The 23,607-nt window shown below is 34.7% G+C and overlaps 2 protein-coding genes across 5 annotated transcripts in view; both read left to right on the top strand.

Annotated features, from left to right (window-relative positions):
• The window catches only part of LOC109065781 (anion exchange protein 2-like), a 43,480-nt gene extending 32,242 nt beyond the window's left edge, over positions 1-11,238 (top strand). For 3 of the 4 annotated variants that reach the window (XM_042714619.1, XM_042714620.1, XM_042714621.1), the window contains 16 exons: positions 1,020-1,200; positions 2,343-2,478; positions 2,704-2,923; positions 3,556-3,661; positions 3,852-4,036; positions 4,162-4,378; positions 5,026-5,232; positions 5,317-5,465; positions 5,982-6,176; positions 6,256-6,498; positions 6,625-6,714; positions 7,211-7,377; positions 7,570-7,823; positions 8,398-8,567; positions 8,752-8,925; positions 10,131-11,238. In XM_042714619.1, coding sequence (XP_042570553.1) covers positions 1,020-1,200; positions 2,343-2,478; positions 2,704-2,923; positions 3,556-3,661; positions 3,852-4,036; positions 4,162-4,378; positions 5,026-5,232; positions 5,317-5,465; positions 5,982-6,176; positions 6,256-6,498; positions 6,625-6,714; positions 7,211-7,377; positions 7,570-7,823; positions 8,398-8,567; positions 8,752-8,925; positions 10,131-10,211 — 2,775 coding nt within the window. In that variant the 3' untranslated portion in view covers positions 10,212-11,238. Of the gene's footprint in view, positions 1-604; positions 762-1,019; positions 1,201-2,342; positions 2,479-2,703; positions 2,924-3,555; positions 3,662-3,851; positions 4,037-4,161; positions 4,379-5,025; positions 5,233-5,316; positions 5,466-5,981; positions 6,177-6,255; positions 6,499-6,624; positions 6,715-7,210; positions 7,378-7,569; positions 7,824-8,397; positions 8,568-8,751; positions 8,926-10,130 lie in introns of those variants that run through there. The other variant, XM_042714622.1, reaches the window with a different exon arrangement.
• A 5,917-nt stretch (positions 11,239-17,155) lies between these two features.
• si:ch1073-406l10.2 (uncharacterized protein LOC100536977 homolog) lies at positions 17,156-19,432 on the top strand. The gene is made up of 4 exons (XM_042714618.1): positions 17,156-17,450; positions 18,244-18,354; positions 18,573-18,674; positions 18,892-19,432. Exons 1-4 carry the CDS (start codon positions 17,256-17,258, stop codon positions 18,973-18,975), a joined length of 492 nt encoding a protein of 163 aa, XP_042570552.1. The 5' UTR covers positions 17,156-17,255; the 3' UTR covers positions 18,976-19,432.
• The last annotated feature ends 4,175 nt before the right edge of the window (positions 19,433-23,607 follow it).

Below are 23,607 nucleotides of genomic sequence, written 5' to 3'. Positions count from 1 at the left end.
TGTTTTGTGAAAAAGTTTTAGGGCTAGGGTTTTTTAGGGCTATTCCCTCTGGACAGAAAAAAGTTTTAGGGCTATTCCCTCTGGCTGGGATTTTGGGACAAATTTGTTATCGTAGACGTAACTAGCTAGGTTTCAGATGTCTTTACAGAAGTCTTTACAAAGTCCTGATGGGTTGTTTCAGAGTCTTTAGTCCGTTTCCCAGATTGAGGCTCATTCACTGCATTCCCACTTTATTTCGGACAAGCCCGCTGCCCTTCACAACAAAGAAAAGGAGGATTTTAGGGGGCAGGACCTGATTAAAAATGAATGAACTTCTTTCCTTTCACACACCTTGAAATAAAGAAAAGATCAGCTCGGGTAACGGGACACCGCGAGCCATGTTTTATTAACGCCCTCAGATAGGTATATGGGGTATGTATATTTATTGGTTAGTGAATATGGTGTAATTTAGGGAAATAATTTAATTATTTTAGGGTTATTGGCTTGGCGTTGGTTGTGTGCTAGCCCCCTTGCGCCTCCTGCGTCCCCGATCCTCCCGCCCGTTTTCCCAGGCTCCCCCCCTTTCCCCGGTTTTTTCCTCAGATCCCCCTCTAGACAGGTAAACCAGCTCAGTCTTAGGCTAAATGAGTATTTATGGACCCTTCTACTTCTAAACAACACCAGTGGGTGTTCACATCGATGCCTGACATCTCATCAGTCAGTCCTGCTCTAACGGCATGGTCCTTTTATACTTTTCCAGACGGCTTGCACAACATCAGAAGGTCAGGAAATGCGTTATTGTTGTATACATGCACATGCTGTTGATATTGTTGATGTTTAAGGCAGATCAAACCAATGTTAACTTGAGTTGAGGTACAAGTTACTTAGGGTTGAAATGCATAGCTGGTGTCTGTTGCTTTAACTACCTTAGCAAGTTGCATTCTTCCAAAGAAAGACCTTAGATAGTAGTAGGCTTTTTGATTGTAAGGTGTTTTAGTAGCCTTTTTTTCAATCGTTTATTGCATGTTCTTTGGCACCAGGTGTTTGTGGAGCTGAATGAGCTGTTCATGGATAAAAACCAGGAGATGCAGTGGAGAGAAACGGCTCGCTGGATCAAGTTTGAAGAGGATGTGGAGGAGGAGACGGACCGCTGGGGGAAACCACACGTTGCCTCGCTGTCATTCCGCAGTCTGCTGGAGCTGAGAAAAACCATCTCTCATGGTGAGAACCTGGAGAAACCTGCAGAAAAGTCTGTTTTATAGTGAAAAGCTAATGTCAGGTTAGAGCCTTTTGTTGTGATATCAGTGTTTAATAGCATAATTAATTGCAAAAGCACCACAGTGTCATGCTGCATGATGTGCTATGCTACTAAAACTGCTTTAAACTACTGTATATATATATATAATTAATATGTTCATTGAGAGGAATACAAGGAATATATCTGCCAAAAATAATTGTACTATTTAAATTAACTTTTAAAAAAGCTAAAAAGTGAGCAATAATGTGCATAATGGATAAAATATTATGTAATTTTAAAATAAAAATTATGGGCAATATATATATATATATATATATATATATATATATATATATATATATATATATATATATATATATATAAACTTAATAGAAATGTGGTTTGTCACAAAATGTAAAATATACACATACCTAAATATACTTAAATAAATGTATTATACATGTGTTTTTAACTTAAAATCGTAAAGTTGAAAATTTGATAAACATGCATATTATTCATCAACACTAAGTACAATGTTAATTGTTAAATGTATTTTAAAGTATTTTGAACAAAGGTTAATTATTAGTGAACAGTAGTATATATTTATAAATTAACATTAAATGTACGCAGACTAATTCAATTCAAGTTTATTTGTATAGCGCTTTTTACGATACAAATCATTGCAAAGCAACTTTACAGAAAATTACGTTTCTACAATATTTAGTGGTAGCTTATTAGTGATGACTCAGTTTATGTGCATACGGCAGAAATGTTCAGAAAAATCAATTAAAGACGTAAACAAACAGACGATGAACACTATTAACAGCAATTATGCAATCAAACTTATAGCAAAATGTGGTAGTTCTGTATTTTATTTCAAGGTTAACCTCAACCTAAGTCCCCCCAAAAAAACTCATATAAAAATTATTCCACTACTTATATTTTCATCATAATTAATATCTAGCTTTTTTTATAACAATATACAGCATTAATAATTTTTTTTTTAGATTTTTGTATTTTGATTACGTATAGTTCGAATATAGAGATTTTAACTGTTATAACATGTTTTATTATATTGATTGCATTAATGATAATGAAGATTATCATGTTTGATTCCTCTCATTAGGAGCTGTGCTTTTGGACTTGGACCAGAAGACTCTACCTGGCATCGCCCATCAGGTGGTGGAACAGATGATCATCTCAGATCAGATCAAAGCCGAGGACAGAGCCAATGTCCTCCGTGCTCTTCTACTCAAGCACAGGTAGAACTCGGATATATGTACAAAAAACAGTATTTAAGAAATGGCATGTGATTTCGAGGTCTGAATCTGTTTACCCCACTTACGGCCTTTTATTTCCATATAATTGCTTTCTATTCTACACCATTCGCCATACCACCACCCGTCCCTATGTAGATCCACACATGAGCCTTCACAGTCTCTCCTAGTGTCTCTTACCCGCTGGCTCCCTTGCTCTCCCTCCCTTAGTCACCCGAGCGATGAGAAGGAGCACAGCTCCTCATTCCCCAGAAACATCTCAGCAGCCAGCCTGGGCTCTCTGATCACCCATCACCAGAGCAGCAGTAACCACCTGCCCCCAGTCCCCGAACTCTCTGAACTCTCCGTCCTCTCCGTCACAGAGCCACTCATGGGGCCCACAAGGAACAGTCAAGACAGCTCACTTCACATTGACATTGAGAAGAACGAGGTAATTGGTTGGAAGTGTCTAAACTGGATTATGGTTTAAATGAGAAGGGCAACCTCTCTCTCTTTATATACATATAATTATTATTATTATTTTTTTTACTTTGTTCTTTACAAAAATGCATACTACCAAACATTTGGAAAAATAATTTTTTATGTTTTTGAAATTCTTTTATGCTCACCAAGGCTACATTTATGTTATAACAATACAGTAAAAACAGAAATATTGTGAAATATTATAACATTGGAATTACAAAAATAGAAAAGTTATTTCAAATTTTTTTTCACAAATAATATTTCACAATATTACTATTTATTGCTAAAATAAAGTCTTGGTGAGCATAGGAGACATTAAAAATAATTGTAATTATTATAGCACCTTAAATTTAAAAAATAAAGAAAAAAAAGATGAAAAATCAACATCAATAGAAACAACATTTTTCAAGCTGTTATGCTGATTTTAAATACATTTTAAATAAAAAAAAAAAGTTGCTAAATTAGCATCTGTTATGTTTATGTTTATGTTATGTTATGTTATGTTATGTTTTGTTAATTGTATTTTGGATTGGAGTCTATCTCTTCAAACCTTCAGTTTTTTTTTTTTTCCTGAGTGTTCTTATGTCTCATTATTCGCAGAAAGATTCTGCTACATCCATAGGCATGCATAGATCCAAATCCAAACATGAACTTAAGCTTCTGGAGAAAATTCCGGAAAATGCTGAAGCCACTGTCGTACTTGTTGGTAAGCAATTATAATCTGATTCTGAATACTGTTGGATTTCTATCATAATTTGAAACCAGTCCTAAAGGACTCAAATAAGACTTCTTTAAGAATTGAAAAATAACCTGGAAAAATATGAACATCAGTTCATCTGTTTAAACGGTTAAGAACGGTTAAGAACAGGAAATGAAATGTATTGATGTCTTGCTAGGCAGTGTTGACTTCCTGGAGCAGCCCACCATGGCATTTGTTCGACTTCAGGAAGCTGTAGAACTGGACTCTGTGTTGGAGGTTCCAGTTCCTGTTCGGTTTCTCTTTGTGCTGCTTGGTCCTCCCAGCACCAGCATGGACTACCACCAGATCGGACGCTCCATTTCAACACTCATGTCTGACAAGGTGAGAAAGACGGTTGTGAATCACCACTGCACAAATTTAAAGAAAAGCATTGTTCCGTGCTAAAAATTCAGACTATATAATGCCTATATCCTGTATTAACTTGATCTGATCTGATCTCTCTCCAGCAATTTCATGAATCTGCGTATCTGGCAGATGATCGGCAGGACCTGCTCAATGCCATCAATGGTTTTCTGGACTGCAGTATTGTCCTGCCTCCATCAGAACTAGGCGGTGAAGAGCTCCTGCGGTCTGTTGCTCACTTCCAAAGAGAGATGCTCCGTAAGAGAGAGGAGCAGGAAGTGGCCTTACTGTCCAAAGAGCCCAAGAGCCTTGAAGAGAAAGGTCTGCATCAACCTGTGTTGCTTTAGTTCCGGTTTTGGTTTATTGTTTTGTGTTTTATATTTGTGTGTGTTTTGTTTGTTTTTATTTAATTTTATCTATTTTTTGGTTTGTGCTTGTTGATAAGTGATTTTTGTTTTTCTTTTGCTTTTCTTTATTACATTTCTCTTCTTTGTGCTTGGTGTTTTATTTTGCCTTTGGTTTTTGTTTGTCTTTGTTATTTGTGCTTTTTATGTTGTTGTTTTCTTCATTTTGTTTAAACGTTTTGTTTTGAGTGTGTTTTGTTTTTCCTTTTGCTTTTCTTCATTGCGCTTGTTTTTGTTATTAGTGTATTGTTTTTTGTTTTGCATTTTTGTTTGCCTTTTTTGCTTTTATTGTTTAGATTTTCATGTTATGTAGATTTCTTGTTTTGTTTTTTGTTTTTTTTCTTTTTGCTGTGGTTTTTCCTTTTGCTTTTCCATTGTCTTCTTTCACTTGTTTTATTTAATGCATTCTGTGTGTGTGTGTGTGTGTGTGTGTGTGTGTGTGTGTGTGTGTGTGTGTGTGTGTGTGTGTGCATGCATTTTTTTATTTTGCAACTTCATCGTTTATTTCACCAGTATCCTGTTTTATTCATAATATCCCATATTCTCTCTCTCTGTGTAAATCAGAGGCCTTGCTGGCACCCTTAAAACTAGAAGACGACCCTTTACGACGCACAGGCCGTCTGTTTGGTGGACTGATCCGTGACGCCCAGCGCCGTTACCCAAAGTACATCAGTGACTTCAAGGATGCGCTGAACCCCCAGTGCATGGCTGCTGTCATCTTTATTTATTTCGCTGCTCTTTCTCCCACCATCACATTCGGAGGCCTTTTAGGTCGGTTACACTAGCGCTTTCCATTTTGTCTGTGCTTTTACTGACAGGACCTCTCCGTTGAATAATTCAGTCTTGTGTGTACAGGTGAGAAGACTGAAGGCCTCATTGGCGTGTCGGAGCTGATTGTGGCCACTTGTATTCAGGGTGTGTTGTTTTGCCTGCTCGGGGTTCAGCCACTTCTGGTGGTGGGCTTCTCTGGACCAATCCTGGTGTTTGAAGAAGCTTTCTTCTCTGTGAGTTTACAATACCAGATTCTCTACTATAAATATGCTAAATATGCTCAGTACCATAAATATGCTGTCAAAGGTCAAGTTCACCCAAAAACGACCATTGATTCAATTATTTATACAGCATTTCCTTGGTCTGTGCTTAATTGGCTCATTGGCACATATATAAAAGTGAAAAAAAACAACAAAATGAAAATATTATAACAAAAACTTCTCTAAAAAACAAAAATTTTTACTAAAATTTTGAAGGACTTATTTTGTAAGATGGTCTCTGAAAAAAGTTGTACCAGAAGTACATTTAAAAATCTTGCATAGAATTGTATATACTGTACAAAATTTAGGGTTGGTCTTATTCAAACAGATGGCTATATATGTAGAAACCGGCTGCATATTGAAACAGCTCACTGGAATTTATTTATTTATTTATTTTTGAATCTATATCTGTTGTAGCATGTATGAATAAAATTGCATATGCTGACATGAATAAATAAAAAAATGATCATCTGTCCTTTTCTTCTCCAGTTCTGTAAGGGCTATAATATGGAGTACCTGACAGGTCGGGTTTGGATCGGTTTTTGGCTCATCATCATCGTAGTAGTGATGGTGGCCTTTGAGGGCAGCTTCCTGGTCCGATTTGTCTCACGTTTCACCCAGGAGATCTTCTCCATCCTCATCTCTCTCATCTTCATCTACGAGACCTTCTCAAAACTGGCCAAGGTAGTTTGGATCATCTTCTGGTGATGTTTGTCTGCATATATGATCATGAAGTCCTCCTGACTGCTGGTGTTTTCCACAGATATTCCAGGAACATCCTCTGAGACGCTGCTCTGCTACGGTTGATGTGAACAGCTCAACATATAACTCAAGCACGGAGGATGTCACTTTAAGTCCATTAGCATTGAACAGCAGTACGCCAGAGACGGTGAAGGTGGTCGGTGAACCTAATACTGCTCTGCTTTCCTTGGTGCTTATGTCTGGGACCTTCTTCATCGCCTTCTACCTGCGCAAGTTCAAAAACAGTGCCTTCTTTCCTGGCAGTGTAAGCTGCTATCAGATGAAGTGAAAACAATATTGAGTGATTAGAACATTATAAAGAAACGTGAGGTGGTTATTTGTCGTCTTCTGTCTAAAATAAGTCAATTTTGGTCAATTTTTGTTTTTACAGCTAAGAAGAGTTATTGGAGATTTTGGAGTTCCTATTGCCATTCTTATCATGGTTCTGGTAGACTACAGCATTCAAGACACATACTCACAGGTGAGAATGGATAATTGTCAATTTGCAGGTGATTTCATTAATTTGTGCTATGGATATCTAAAATTGTCCAGTTTGTTAATGAGATGTGTAATGTTTCTTATTATAAGCACAAATAATTTATTTTTATTTATTTTTACATTTTTTGTGTCCATTATTATTATTTTATTTCTTGCTCTTATTTTATTGTTCTTTTTAACTCTACACTCTTTATATTTTATTAGTTTTTATTTTATTTTTGATTGACTTTTTAAATTAATTTTCTTCATTATTATTTTATATTGTAATTATTTTGTTATTGTAATTTATGTATTTTAATGCTCCAGCCTTTATAATTTATTTTTTTATTTTAATTTTGATTTACTTTATTTTTTTATACATTTTCATTATTATTATTAGTAGTAGTAATAGTATTTTATTAATGCATTTTTTTTCTTTTTATTATTTTATTCACACATGCATTCTTTTTTTTTTTTTTTTTTAATGCTGCACCCTGCAGAAACTGAGTGTACCCCGAGGTTTTTCAGTGACTAGTCCTGATAAGCGAGGTTGGATAGTCAATCCTCTGGGCTCTGATGGTCAGTTCCCTATCTGGATGATGTTTGCCAGCATCCTTCCGGCTCTGCTAGTCTTCATTCTCATCTTTATGGAGACACAAATCACAACGTGAGTCCACTGTTGCATGTTTTGTCTAATCATAATTGTCTCATTTTTTTTTTTTTCATTATATGTAAACATTTTGTGGACAAAAAATAAAGCTGTTAATTATACACAACAAATATACAACAAAAAAAAAGGATCCCTGATTTATGGTACACATAAAATCATGACAGGATTAAAGATGCTCTCTCCTTCTAGGTTGATAGTCAGTAAGAAAGAGCGAATGCTGGTCAAGGGTTCTGGTTTCCATCTGGATCTGTTGCTCATCGTGACTCTCGGTGGCACCAGTGCTCTGTTCGGCCTGCCGTGGATGGCCGCGGCCACCGTGCGCTCTGTAACCCATGCCAACGCCCTCACCGTAATGAGCAAAGCAGTCGCCCCAGGAGACAAACCTCGAATCCAGGAGGTCAAGGAGCAGAGGGTGACCGGGTTACTGGTGGCAGTATTTGTAGGTGGGTTCCAACAATTACTGATTCTAACATTTTCCATTTAGACGCATGCTGATTGACACAAACTGCTTATAACTAAAAATATATATATATATATATATTTTATTATTATTATTATTAAAATATTGAAGGATATTTGTCAGAAAAAGGGGGTATGAAACAAGTTTGGAATCAGATACTATTTTTGAAATGACTGAGCAGCCCAAAAATATAAAGATTATTTATTTTTAAGTATAAAAAAGTATAGGATTTGATCTAGCAAATATGATGCAGGGCAGTTTCATTATTTGTTGATAAATTATGTATTTTATCATATTGCTGTTGCAAGTGTTTTAGAAAAATAAGCAACCAAAGACAAACCAGTACAGGCTTTTTTATTTTATTTTTTATTTTACCACAATTTAAGGTAAAATCACTGTAACACATAGTATCTTGTGGCTTATTTCTACTTCGATGCATATTTCATAACATGCACATTATATCAGTGTGAAATGACTGTTGTATGTATTCATGTATAAATTAAATAAATGAAAAAGTCTATAAAATGTCTTCATTCTGCACATTTTGTTGGCTGTAGGTCTCTCAATAGTAATCGGTGATCTGCTCCGTCAAATCCCCATCGCTGTGCTGTTTGGCATCTTCCTTTATATGGGTGTGATGTCACTGAATGGAATCCAGATGACAGAACGGATTCTGCTGCTGCTGATGCCCCCTAAATACCACCCTGATCACACCTATGTGCGCAAGGTCAGGACTCCAATCTGTTTTTTGTTTATTAATAAAGAGGATTTTCGGTCATTGTTCCCTTAAAAAGCTACTGTGGCAGTAACATACTGCAGTAATAGTATTAGATACAGACATCTTTATGGTTGTAACTAACAGTACAGAAGGCAGAAGTGATTTGTACTGTGTATCTTGACTGAATCCTCAGGTGCGGACCCTGCGGATGCATCTGTTCACTGCGATACAGGTGGTCTGTCTTGCTGTCCTCTGGGCGGTCATGTCTACTGTGGCATCGCTGGCTTTCCCGTTCGTTCTCATCATGACCGTCCCTGTCAAGATGTTTCTTCTGCCACGCATCTTCAGCACTCGTGAAATGCAGTGTGTAAGGACCATTGCATGCACAAAAACAAGACTTTTTTTGTTGGGTTTTTTTTTTTTTGGCTTTTTTTGTTTTGTTGAAGAATTAATACATTTATTGTAAAGACATGTATAATGTTACAAAATGTTGCATTTCTAGTTTAAATAAATGATGTTCTTTTGAACTTTCTATTCATCAAAGAATCCTGATAAATGTATCACGGTTTCCACAAAAATTGTACCTGTAACATTGATAAGAAGAATTGTTTCTTGAGCAGTAAATCAGCATATTAGAATGATTTCTGAAGGATCATGTGACACTGATGACTGGAGTCATGATGCTGAAAATTCAGCTGCAAATCACAGGAATAAATTACATTTTAAAATATATTCAAATAGAAAACAGTTATTTTAAATTAAAATAATATTTCACAGTATTACTGTTTTTACTGTGTTTTGATCAAATAAATTCAGTCTTGGTGAGCTGCTTTCAAAAACATTTTTAAAAAATCTTACCGACCCCAAACTTTTAAACAGTAAAATTTAATTACTTACAAAATTAAATTAGATATACTTAGTGAGCATAAAATGTCTTTCTTTTAATACCTAAATGAAACCGCCTTCACAAACCATTTTACTTCTAAAATGTTATTTATTTATTTTTTTTTAATCCATTTTCATATTAATTTTATTTTAAAATGAGAGGACATGGTAAAACCACCAAAAAATATTACTCATCAAGAAAAATTTTCACTTTGGAAAATTTTCACCACCAAAGAATAAAAAAACCACAAAATAAAAAAATTTTAAATCCAACAATTCTTAAATTCACACAATTCAAATCTTATATCATGCAATTGACATAAAACTTAAAAATTCACAAATAAAAAAAGTAAAAACTTCCAAATATAAAAAATACAAAATCTTGCAATTCAAAAAAGTCAGAATGGTGAGATAAAAAGTCGCAATTACCGTTTTATTTATTATTCAGTGGCGGAAACCGGCTTCCAAAGTGCACATTATTCCAAAGGACACAATTACTTGCTCCGTCTCTTTTCAGGTGGTGTCACCATGTCCTGATGTACAGTATCATATTACTTGCTCTGTCTCTTTTCAGGTGGTGTCACCATGTCCTGATGTACAGTATCATGCACAAAAAGATCATAGAGATCAAAATCATACTGACTAAAGCTGTTTGTGTGTCTTTTCTGTCTCTCTTCTCATTCTCAGTTGGACGCTGATGACGCAGAGCCTACTTTTGACGAGAAAGAGGGACAAGACGAATACACAGAGATGCACATGCCAGTCTGAGATAAGACCAGAGCTGTCCGTCTCTTGCCTGTCTTCCTGTCAGTCACGCTACAGTTGCTTTTAAAACCTCGATAAACCAAATGACACGGCGAGTCTTGACGTGCTGTAGAAGTGAGAATAGTGCATTACGTGGATCTGATTTCCACCCGGCATTTCCAGACACTCATTTGATGTGTATTAGAGAGTTTGAGCTGCTATCACACCGTTTAGCCTTAAACAAGCGTGTTTGTTACCTATGAGGAAAACCAATGTACCTTATGGGGTTAACTGGATGTTCCTAGCACCATCCAGGGCCCATGCAATATTATATGTAGTTCATAATGAGTATTCATGATCAAGAAAGATTGCCAAGGTCCATTTCATCTTATGCTGCATGTATGTCTGTGCTTTTAATAGTTTTACTAGCTTCTCTTATTTTCTGATTTATGACCCAGCATATATTAATTCAAACATTTGACAGTATTTTTTCTTTTCCTTCGTTGCCATCCGATCATGACTTTTTTTCCCTTTCGAAATTCCATCTAAAGAGGTGTGTTCTCTGCTACAATGCATAAGAGTCACACAAAACCCTAAACTCTCCCAGTAACTCCAGATGTGCAGTTTCTGTATATTTTATATTGACTGTTACATGCAGAGCGAGTGAGCTCTGTTTTAGAGAATGTATTTGGTGGTAAATGGTCCTGAGGGATTGTAAGATGCGTTTTAGCTTGGATAGATGCACTAATGACCTACTTGGAGTCTTAAAACCCATTTTAAGAAAAAAAAGGTGCGTCCCTACAGATGATTTCAGAATTGTAGTGTTTAGGGTTCTGATTCAGTTTATTATGGTTTATTTATGACAACTAAACTTGGGATGCACCGAATCCAGATTTTTTGGGTTCGGCCGAATACCGAATCCTACTCGCATCCTTATTCCATTAACACAGTAAAACACATTAATGAAGTAAACAACGTCCACAGCAATGTATTTTTCATTTTATTTTATTTTAACTGCAAAGCTAGTAATGGTCCTAGTCTGGTTAGCACACGTTTTTAGCTGTGACTGTCCTTCCTCTGCCGTACCTGGCTATGTTTTGCTGACGCAAATCTTATTCTTTGGATGTTTCCCTGTAGACGTTTTAACAGCGGCGATGTTGTGTACTGCTTAGGGTCCTTGCCACCACGAGACAAATCGGCATTGCAAATTGAACATGTAGCTCGACTTGAATCGCCTTCTTTTGGTTGAAAGTACTGCCAAACAGATTCTCACAGCCTAATACATTCGAACTGTCCACATGTAAACACCTTCACGTAATCAACGGCTGCGTGACGTCGACCAGCGTAGCGCAAGCCTAGGGTTCGGTTTGGTGAAAAAAAAAAATCTAAGGTTCAGCCCAAACCGAACCCCGTCAAAAAGCACAGTATTCAGCCGAATCCGAATCCTGGATTCGGTGCATCCCTAAACTAAACCTGTAGACCTGATAAATTGGTACTTTCTAGCACATTTTCTACCACATATTAGTGGGTATATTTAATGGTGACTGGTCTTGAGGAATTTTAGGATGTGTTTTACCTCGGATGGAAGCACTAGTGACCTGGTTTGGCATCTTAAAACATTTTAAGAAAAAAAAAAAAAAGTGCATCCCTACACATAATCCCAAATTTGTAATGTTTAGGGTTCTGATTCAGTTTATCATGATTCATTTATAAGAACTAAACATTTTGTCCTGATAACTGGTATTTTCTACCACATTGTTAAAGTCTTTCCACATACAACATTGAACTAACACTAAAACAGAAGCCTGTTCACCAGAGCTCAGTAAACACACTGTATAGATTTTGATTTACTTAGTAATTATTTGTTGGTTTAATGGGAACCGTATTATTTATGTAAGTTCATGAGGGATTTTGCCACAGAATTCCTGAATAATATCACTAATTTTTTTCCTCATCATTCGCAACATCATTCACACCATTGTGCTTTAAACTACAAAACAAGTGCTTTACATCTTATTTACATTCCAAATGATGATTCCAGAATCAGATGTGTGTTAGGATCTTTTAATCATAGGAAGATATTATGTTAGTTTTATATTGCTTTAGATCATGTACAGTATGTGCTAAATAATGACATATGAAGAGTAGAGTAGTGCAGACGTTATTTTTATTCGACTAGGAATGGGTTCGACTTTTTATGTCATTATTTAAGCATACAATGTGATTAGATGAGGAATATTTTTATAAAAGAACCCCCATTGGAATGACATTTTTGTCATAATTGAGTTATTCACATATTCTTATTCTGTGACAACTTATTTACATTATGTGATGGATTTTTTTAATGTTGTGTACATTTTGGGACTTTTTATTTAAAAAACAAAAAGGTACACAGTCGAATGGAATGCAAAAACTTTAAAGCTCAATATCACTAAACTACTCGGAATGCAGACAGAACCTTATAATTCCAAGAGGACGAAATGTTTTCGTTTAGTACATCAGGACCATCATCACATTGTATTTTGTCACTGTTGTTTATCTTTGACATTCCCTCTGCCCGTGTTCAGCGACTGGTTCCAGGTTAGCGTGACGTGTCTAGACACGTTTGGACCCGCAGGAAACCTGATCGTAGAGCAGCACTTTGAGGTTGTGTGTGAATGCAGGCAGGACTATGGTTGCTGTGCTGCTACAGTGTGGATACTCCGCAGCACTTGTTTGTAGATGGTGTTTATGGATGCTTTACGGGGTTTAAGACTGAAGGTTAATGTTGTAACATTGTGGTCATATTTTTAATGTTTGTTGATATTAGTTACAAAAGCATGACCTGCTGTTTGGCAAAGTGAAGTGAGGGTCATTTACTGTCTGTGCGCAATTTATGCATTTTGTTTTTACTTGTATGTTTATTGGATTATTAAATGTTCCTCTGTACATAATGCATTATTTACAGCAAATTCCAAATATTGCAAATAAAATTGATTTTTCTATTTAAATTGGATATTCATATCTTTGTTTTTTTCTACTAATACTGCAGCAAAGCTTTTAGTTTAATAAGAAATTATTCTGGAAGGGTGCATTCAATTATTAATGACATTTGTAATGTTACAAAATATTTATATTTCAAATAAATGCTGTTATTTTCAACTTTCTATTCAAAATGTATCTACCAAAATATGAAGCAGCACAATTGTCTTTAACATTGATAATAATCAGAAATGCTTCTTAAGCCACAAATCAGTATATTAGAATGATTTCTAAAGAATTGTGTGACACTGAAGACTGGAGTAATAACTGATGAAACTAAAAGTATAAAAACACTTTGGTTCCTTGAAATAAACTTTACCTGCAATAAAATATATATTTAAAAAGCATACTTTAAAACTTATTTTAAACCTTTTTAATTTCAGTCAGTTGCCAAGTCAAGATTTCTCATTTTTATTGAGAGTAACGTGATAACTGAAACTATTTGTAGACTATATAGACATATTTTAAAAAATAAATAAAAATGACAAAAACAACAAAACGTTAAAATGAAAAAGAAAACAGAAATATATATATTAATCAGTATTAATAAAAAAGAATCCCAATGATACCAAAATAACACCGATATGCATATTAAAATGTAATTTTTAAGTAACAAAAATAACTAATGACTGTCAACTTTATTCAGTTGCCAGCAATTGTTTTTTTTTTTTTTTTTTCTCTCAGAATGAAGCCCTAGAAGACTTTAAGTGGCCTTTAATCTAGAGGTTACATGTTTTCCCATGATATTTCATTTTCGGATTATTTTTTTTTAACAACTCATCATGAGCTCTTTATTAATATCGGAGTCAGAATATGAATATCAGCCATTTTTTTTTTTTTTTTTACAGTTGTATGTCAGAGTAAAACAAGTCATTTTCCTTCAGAAATCATTCTAATATGCTGATTTCTTCTTATTATTATCTTTTTATTATTATCAATGTTGAAAACAGTTGTGCTGCTTCAGTTTTGAGCAAATGTTGTGATATGTTTTTATTTTTCAGGAATCTTTGAACTGAAAAGCATTTATTGGAAAAAGAAATCTGTTAGTGTCTTTACGGTCACTTTTGATCAGTTTAATGCAAACTTGCTGAATAAAATATATATTATTGACTCCAAACTTTTCATCTGTAATATAGCTGATAATTAGTGAGTAAACAGCTTAAAGTAGGAGATTACTGGCCAAATTACAAAGTATTTTTGCTACTGATGCAATATACACTATCATGCAAAGTGTTACTACTGTAGGTTTAATACAGACAATATAATTACATTATATGGTGACACCACAGCACTCAAATTTAAACATGGATTAATTTACTTAAACTTACTGGCTGGATTTGTGTATTCCTCCAGCCTCTTGTTGACTCTGTGATCTGCTACAAAATCTCTGCAGGAAAAATTGATGATAAGCCTCAACCTTATTTGAACTGTATGTATCGACGTTCAGTCTCAAAGTTATTCCCTTTCCATATTCTTCATTTTGATGATGGATTCATTTCATTAACTTCAAAAAAAACCAAAAAACATCATAATTGCCAGAATAATGTCCAACCATAATTGCCAGAATAATGTCCATCTTTGCAAATATTTTGCCAACATATTTAAAGGAATAGCTCATCCAAAAAGGAAAATTTGCCTAAAATGTACTCGTCCCCAGGCCATCCAATACAGATTTGGAGAAATGTAGCATTACATCACTTGCTCACCAATGGATCCTCTTCATCTAATGATTCACATCAGAAATATATCACAAAAAAAAGAAAAAAAAATAACATTAATTAAAAAATCCACAATAACAAACATTCAACTTAACACCACACAAATGAAATTGTTTATTACAAACATGCAGCTTTTCACTTCACAAGACATTAATTGATGGAGTGGTGTGGATTACTTGTGGATTATTATGATTTTTTTTATCAGCTGTTTGGACTCTCATTCTGACGGCACCCATTCGTCCGATTAAAGTAGTAGTGGTAGCAGAATGACGTCAGTTCCAAACTGAGTTCACCAATGGAGCTTATTCAGTCTGATTAAAGTAGTAGAGGTAGTAGAATGACGTCAGTTCTATGGTGAATGAGGTAGTGAGCAGACCAATGCTGCACAAAGTGACCGATGACATGCACCAGGCACTTTGTGCAGCATTGGTCTGCTCACTACCTCATTCAGCATAGAACTGACGTCATTCTACTACCTCAACTACTTTAATCAGACTGAATAAACTTTTTTCCCTCTTTTTTTTGCACTACAATCTTTTTATCTGCACTGTTCGTTCACCTCACTGGTTTGCACTCTATCTGCCATTTGCCTTGCACTGCTTTATTTAACTTTATTTTTATTATTATTATTATTATTATTTATTGTTTTTTTTATATGCCCTCATTTGTATAGTGTATTTTATATCTTATATTTTAGATTTTATCTGTATCTATCTGTATTTTTAGGCTCTACTGTTAGTGTTATCTGTATTCACCATGGGTCTGAGAGTAACGCAATTTCAATTCTCTGTATGTATGTACTGTACATGTGGAAGAATTGACAATAAAGCAGATTCAGTAGAAATTTAATACAACATATCTAAAAACCACATTTCCCAAAAAAAATTTTCCGATTAAAAACAAACAAACTCATCTACATCTTGGATGGCCTGAGGGTGAGCAAATTTTCATTTCTGGGAGAACTATTCCTGTAATTCAGTGGAACTCCAAGATGTAGCCTACAAAACTTGAGCTGTGTGTAGACGTGACTCTTGCTGTCAACATAATCTTTGTGTTATTGTTTGAACACAAGGAAAGCAAGAGAGAGAGAGAGAGAGAGATTGGGTGTTTCCGTGCGGGTTTTGGCAGTCTGACCCTGACTCCTGTGCCATTCACCAGATCCTAGAGAACAGCTGGAGGAAAAACATCATTTGACATCTGATATTTTGGGATCTGCCGGCTTCATGATCTCAAACCCAGCATGTTTTAGCATGTCTGTTGTTAATCAAATCAATTCTTGCCTCACATGTATCTGATTGTCAAGTTCTAAAGAGAGCACCGTACAGCTGCGCTCACACTTTATACATGAAATCAACACAGGATGTGTTGCATAAGAGTTCAATGTTTGCCCTGGGAAAGAACAGTTATTTTCCACACAACTAAGCAGAGTTCTCTAAAAGTCCCTGAACTACTTTTAAGTATGAATGAATTGATAAATAAATAAATGATATAAATGCATATTACACTATGCAATGCTTTAGTTTATCAGTGCAATAAAATACTTTATAAAATAATAAATGTCTAAATATTGCTCTTATTGTGTACTATTAGAAAGTTAATCCGGATCAGACTGTGTGCACTCAAGGGGTTCACGTGAAACAAAGTGAAACTGGACCTCATTTGCACCAATGAAAGCTTATTTACACTGTCTGAATCCTTGCCTATTACCTACATAGTGCACTACGAGCCATTCACTGTGAACAAGTGACCGGATCAGGCCGCTTCAGCGTCTATTTATAGTGCAGGGGGCGGGCGCTTCGGCTTCTAGAGAGCATTTGATTGGTTAGAAGATGAAGTACGACGTGACGTCAAAAAAATAGTTTAGCCGTTTTGGCGGAAGTGACTACAAGCTTTAAATGCTTATATCTTCTAAATCGGAATTTTGTCACTGTTTTGGAGCACACTGCCTTATAGATAACCTTAAGACTAACATATTGATACTAACACTCAAAAAACTTTAATTTTGATTTCATGGGGACTTTAATGTTATTTGTTTTGTTTTTTTATGTGCACAGTGCAGCTGATTTTTTTATTTTTTATTTTTTAGTATTTTGAATAAAGCAGATTTGTTAATTTTTCATAATTTTACAAATGACACTGAACCTAGTTAGCAAATAAAGCAACTAAAAAACAAACAAACAAAAAAAACCTTTTCATGTTACCTCACTAACAGCCGTATTATTCACTGTTACCCAGCAACGGCACAAGAGCAGTCCACTGAGTCCAGACTTCCTGGAATGAGGCTGTTTTGAGCGCCTGCAGCTGCAGCTCGTGCTCAGACTGGTTGAAGATGCCTCTGCCGCCGTTTGCTCTGCTGCTCGCCGCCGGAGTCTTGCTGAGCTCCGCCGATGCTCAAAGCTCCTTCAGCAAACTCCCAGACTCCTACAAGAAAGGAGTGGAGCTCGCGGAGAAAAACGTCAACGCTCACGAAGGCGTCCAGCATCATTTTCTCTTCTTTAAAACCATTCAGAAGTCGCAAATTGATGTAAGTCTTTCTCTTTGTTTCTTGTTTCTCTCCGACGGCCTTCCCCAAGATTTGACTTGGCATGACGTCACACCGAGTTTTATTTTAAGTTAAAAAAAAAAATTGTAGCATGTCTGTGTGTGTGTGTGTGTGTACATATATATATATATATATATATATATATATATATATATATATATATATATATATATATAGCATTTTAATATATTTATTATTATAATAATTATTTGTTATTTTTAAAGTTGCATTTTGTGGAATATGAATACACTTTACAGTAAATACTTTTTTAAATGTATTAGTAATTGTGATATATAATAATTATTTACAAATAATGTAAATATTTAAAAAAATATATAATTTGTTTCCTAAATTATTTATTAATTAACATGATTAATAAATTGTGTATAGACAAAGTTTTGCTTGTTAAATCTGATCAAACTGTCTTTTTTGTATCAGTTTATTTCACATGCTATTTATTTTAGTATCACTTATTACTATATAGTACAGTATTTGTTAATATGTTGAGTTAGAATCTATATTTTTCTATTTTCATTTTATTGTATTAAATATGTCTATATAGTTTTTAAAATTAAATTTTAGTTTTTAGCTTTATTTTAGTACTTCAAAATGAAAATGAAAAACGTTGCCTTGACAACTAGCTGATTTTTTTTAATGTTTTAATGTTTCTTTTAATTTTATTTGAAATAAAGAAAATGTATTTTTTATGGTTTTAGTTTTAGTTAATGATAATAACCCTGGTGTTTTGTTTATTGGATGAATATATTGTCTATAGGCAGGGTTTGATGTCGTCTACATCTACCATAACTTTTATCTGAAAGCCACCAAGTGCAAAAGAGGAACTGAGAACGCAGGTGCAACCACATGTGCGTTTAGGAATGATCGGGTAAGTGAAGTTTATATCCCACAAAGTAATTTTTTTCCGCCTCTGCACATTCCTGTACAATTAATGAATAGATTTTAAGGCTTAGCACTGCACAAACAACTGCGCTTTCATTTATATAACATGCATGCAATGCCATAAGAGCAAGAAATTGTACCTTATGATAGAAATCATGGCTAAAAATGGAATATAATTAAACTTGTGCTTATTTATTTCTCCAGCCTCTGTTAAACTGTGCCGTCTGCTATAAGACCTACGCTGGAGCAATTGAGGAAGAACCCAAACCCTTTGTGAGCTGTGTGCATAAACCTGCTCTCACTGAGGTGTGCTTCTCATACGCTTCATATTCTGACCTTGTAACAAAACTTGAGCTCTGATACTGATAGTAAAATGCATTCCATCTGGTCACCATTGCACACCAGTGCTCCATATTAAACATCTGTAGTTTTGCTCATATTCTAATGGATATAAATATTATTACATGACCTTTGCATGATCTGTCTTATTGAACTAACACTGTCTAATTGTTTTTATCCCAAGGACATGACGAAAGACAGAATAGAGCACTGTAATAAGATGGGTTACAGCAGCGGATCCCCCACCCTGCTGGCTGTCATATCATGAGCGGCTGAGACAACATCTGCTGTTTTTTTGCTCTGAAGATCTTCAATGTCCTTTGACATGCCTTTTCATGGCCAAACCAAACTCTTTTACATGCATATTTGATTCACAAGAACTGAAGTGATAGTAATTGTAACATTTTTCCACTTTAGTCATCACAAGCGAGCATCACTGTGACCCTGTAGCCTTGACTATTTTCCCCGTAACCTAGGCCTATACATAAACACATTCTGAAATGCATCTAATCTCAGATCTAATCTTATAGTCTTTAAATGTATAAACCATGTATAGGTAAATATTAAAAACTATATTATTCATAGCTTCAAGTGATTATAAGAACAAACAAATGACTATGAGGCATTGTAGTAAGTATACCTTTATATGCAGCTGTTACCTTTTTTGTATATGCTCTAATATTGTCTCATATCCACTTAACATTAAAAAGGTAATAAGGCTTTTATTTGTTATGCAATAATGTTTTATTTGTTATAAGTACATGAGTTAACATGAACTAATGATAAACAAAACTTTTACAGCATTTATTAATCTTATAGTTCTACATTTGCAAATACATTTTTAAAATCGAAAGTTGCATGTGTTAACATGAGTTATTAATGCACTGAGTTTTATGTGTATTTTCTGAACATCTTAAAAAATAAAATGTTTGATAATAACTCAACCAAAAAATAAAACAAACATAAAAAATAATCATTCAAACACAAACAAAGATAAATGATAAATGAATTTTAATATCTAAACCAAAAAATTAAAATAAACTTAATATTTACTCATCCTCAGACCATCCAAGGTGTAGATGACTTTGCTTCTTTATGGGAACAGATTTGGAGAAATTTAGCTTTATATTACTTGCTCAGCAGTGGATCCTCTGCAGTGAATGGGTGCCGTCAGAATGAGAGTCCAAACAATTGATAAAAACATCACAGTAATTAACAAGTGATCCACACAAATCCAGTCCATCAGTTAACATATTTTGAAGTGAAAAGCTGTATGTTTGTAAGAAACAAATCCATTATTCTGACGGCACCCACTACAGATAAATATTATTAACAAACAGTTCTAATGAAATCTCTTCTGGTAAGGCAATCCCCACCCCCCTTTATTCATCATTTCATGACCCAACTAGTCAGTATGTGGAGCTGGATCACATCCAGTCCTGCCTACAGAGTTCACTGACTCGTATTTAGGTTATGTTTGTCATGAAACTCATGATGCCATTTTGTTTCAAGATTTTTAACAAACATCATTTACTATTTTTCCCATTAATTAAGCTAAAATCCTTGTTTTTAGTGTCTGTTCTCCACTGGATGGCAGTCCGCTCACTCAGACCACAATATCACACACCCCCTCCACATGAAAAAAAAAAAAAAAAAAAAAAAGAAGACTCACCCCACAAAAACATCCCATGATTGCACAATCTCTCCCTCTCTTCTCTCACTCCCTCATGTACGGTGATTTAGATTCAACACATCCATCACTGTTTACATTCTTCTGAAGGTTTGCACTTTGTAACTCTGTATAACCTGAAGATAAGCCTGTCTGAGGGATTTTCTGGATTGTGCAAAGATGGCTGTGTTACTGTTCCTTGTCCTGGTCAGCGCTGGAGTCTTTCTAGACACGACGGAGGCGCAGGAGGATCTCGGCAAGCTCCCTGAAAACTACAGGAAAGGTGTTGAACTGGCTTTGGAACAAATCAATTCATTCCAGACAATCAAAAGCGTTTTTCTCTTCTTCAAGAGTCTGGAAAAATCTGCCATTGATGCAAGTATCTTTTTTTAAGCATTCTTTAACTTACCAAAAGTCATTTACTTTCAGTTTTATTACTTAAAAGTGTTTTGTAATTCAAACAACAATTTTTTAAATTGTTAACCCTTATGTTGTGTTTAAAAAACTTGACTTAATTTGGGGTTCCTGGTCAAAAATTATCTGGCTTATAAACCTCTCATTATGCTATATTATTATTTTGGATTCAAACTTTTTGTCCACTTGTTTTCTTTCATTTAGCACAGGTTTTGTATTTCTTTATGGAACTGATTGATCATAGGTCTTATTGATCTGCTCATCAGTTTTAGGTGAAAAAAATAATATATATATTATTTGTGAATAAATTTGCCAATTATCACTCAAAAACTGAAATTTGTAAGCAATTTTTTAAAGGTCAGCCATTTTTGACAAGGAGAGTAAGTGTAAAAATGTGAGAAAAAATCCTAAAAATACTGTGTGAGCAAAGTCAGTATGTTTTAATCCAACGCGATAAAATAAACTAGAATTTTCAGGAAAAAGAATATTCTTTCTGGGTCAAAATGACCGGACCACAACATGAGGGTTAAGTTAAATATTTTACTTTGGTGAAGTTCATATCTGAGTCACAGAAACATTTAAACCGAAAGGGATGGTTTATCTTTTTTTATTAATTGAAACAAACATTTCTGAGCTTAAATGTGCTTTGAAGTTATGATATTTCATTTGTTTATTGTAGGGTGGGTTTGGTGTTAGTTATATCTACCATCGCTTCTACCTTAAAGCCACCAGATGCCCTAAAGGAACTGCGAATGCAAACCCGACTAAATGTGCTTTCAGAAATGACAGAGTGAGTTGCAACAGACTTTACAGTCTCAAATTGAGCTTCAGATGTGTTTGTATAAATGTGATTGATAATATGTTCCTCATTTGTCTATTCTTAGCCTCTGATTGACTGTGGAATCTGCTATAAGACATACGCTGGAGAGATCCAGAGTGAACCGAAGGCTTACGTTCACTGTATTCACAGACCACAGCTCACACAGGTCATTCATACTACATGCAAATAAACATCACATAGGACGATTTGTTCCAAAATAAACATTGCAAACAGGCTGTGAACGGTTGGATTTGATATGCAATTATGCTGTTGATGTGTTTAAAGTGAGCACTTGAACAAGAGCTTTTCTATCTCGTACAAAATGCATGGATATACTTTACCGTAGCTTTTCTTATAATAGGAAAGCATTGAAGAGAAACTGAAATCAGGCACATTTGATTAAATGGTCCCATTTTCAAAGAAACTGCATTGCGCAATATTGCAAAGTCATTTCCAGGGAATCAGATTCATCACACCACCACTGTTCACTGAAAGACAAAAATTGGATTCACTTATATTTTATATTTGTTTTATTTGCTGTTTTCATTCTTTCTTCTGTGCTCTCATAAGAAAACAGTCCTGAAATTATAAAAGGTTTCTTTTTACAACACAGTTGAAGGCTGATGTATTTAATCTTTGTTCTCAACCTCTTTGAATAATTGAATATTACTGTTATTCTCATTTCAGGATTTGTTGAAAATGAGAGTCGAACACTGCAGCAAAATGAGCTACGCTAACGGATCTCCATCTCTCCTGGCATCTACGAAGCTGTAGTGGATATAACATATGACATATTCTTAAAAATTCATTGATAAGTATCGGCCACACGGCAGAATATATTTGCACTGTTCTTTTATCTGTTCTTCTCCGTGTATCTAAAATTAGTGTCAGATATTATGAGCGATGCTATTTGTTTAACATTATTTTGTTCTTTTAAAAAAACTGAATTCTGACATAGAATGAAGTGTGAATATGATTTTATTACAGTATGCAAGGTTATAAAAGTCTGTGTTTTGGGTTGATGTTTAATCCCTTTAATTTTAATGATTTTCAATCCCTTTGCATCTTTCATTTACTAGTCATATTGATTGTATGGCATTTATGCTAACGTTAAACACTGGTGGTATTTTTTGCACTGTTTTCTAACAAATAAATATTTTTGAGCTACTGTATACATGACGAATGATCGTTAGTTTGTTTTAAAGTAAAAAAGCATGTTGCTTTTGAATGCATTCACTGTTAGTAGAACCACTGCTAATAACTGGTTAGTTGAGGCCAAAAATGATGGCCTTATATAGACACAGACACAGTCTTCCAGCACTCCATTAATGCTAATGAGAGGAGACTGCTTTGACCCTGAAGTACTTTGACAGCTCACCATCATTTATGAAATGTAACAATAACAAGTGCAATTTTTAGCAAGGCATTTGTTTAACCCTTGGCTGAACTGTTGCTCTTTTGTAACTATGTGCTGGCATCATGCAGGGTTTCTGTCTCTTTGGGGTCATTCTGCTCTCGATGCCGGTTTAGAAACTGGGTTTGTGTGTGCTGCTGCATTAGTGCAGTCTAATTAGAAAAAAAAGGACAGGGGAAGTATAAATAAATATAGTTATCTGGCAAGAGGTAATATAATAATTTAATAAATATCAAATTAAAAAAATATATTAATATATAACCTATATGTATGTGTTTAGCCATTCTAAATGCATCTTTATTGTTCACATCCAGGAAATTTAGTGCTTCCATTGAATAACAGGAATTTTAGTAGGAAATGTAACATAACAATGAATCTACTGTATCTCTGTCAGTGGTTGATCAGAACCATGGACAGCACCTGTCTGCAAACCTGTGTGACATTACAAATATATGCTTACATATGTTAGAGACGACAAAGGTGACTTGAGCAAATTTAGTTGATTATGCTGAGATACTGTTTATTCTCCCCTCAAACATGCACTTTCACTTTGTTCTAACGGACGTCGAAGATATGCTTGAAT

Source organism: Cyprinus carpio, chromosome A24 (genome assembly GCF_018340385.1).
Source record: "Cyprinus carpio isolate SPL01 chromosome A24, ASM1834038v1, whole genome shotgun sequence".
Classification (NCBI taxonomy): Eukaryota; Metazoa; Chordata; class Actinopteri; order Cypriniformes; family Cyprinidae; genus Cyprinus; species Cyprinus carpio.
Note: the sequence above shows the minus strand (reverse complement) of the source record. Positions and strands in the feature narration are given on the sequence as shown.

Bases quoted from the DNA above. Each gene is read 5' to 3' on its own strand.
- si:ch1073-406l10.2 (XM_042714618.1), top strand. From the start codon at position 17,256: ATGCCTCTGCCGCCGTTTGCTCTGCTGCTCGCCGCCGGAGTCTTGCTG. The intron at 17,451-18,243 runs GTAAGTCTTTCT...TATTGTCTATAG, and splicing joins TTCAGAAGTCGCAAATTGAT to GCAGGGTTTGATGTCGTCTA. The intron at 18,675-18,891 runs GTGTGCTTCTCA...TTTTATCCCAAG, and splicing joins ATAAACCTGCTCTCACTGAG to GACATGACGAAAGACAGAAT.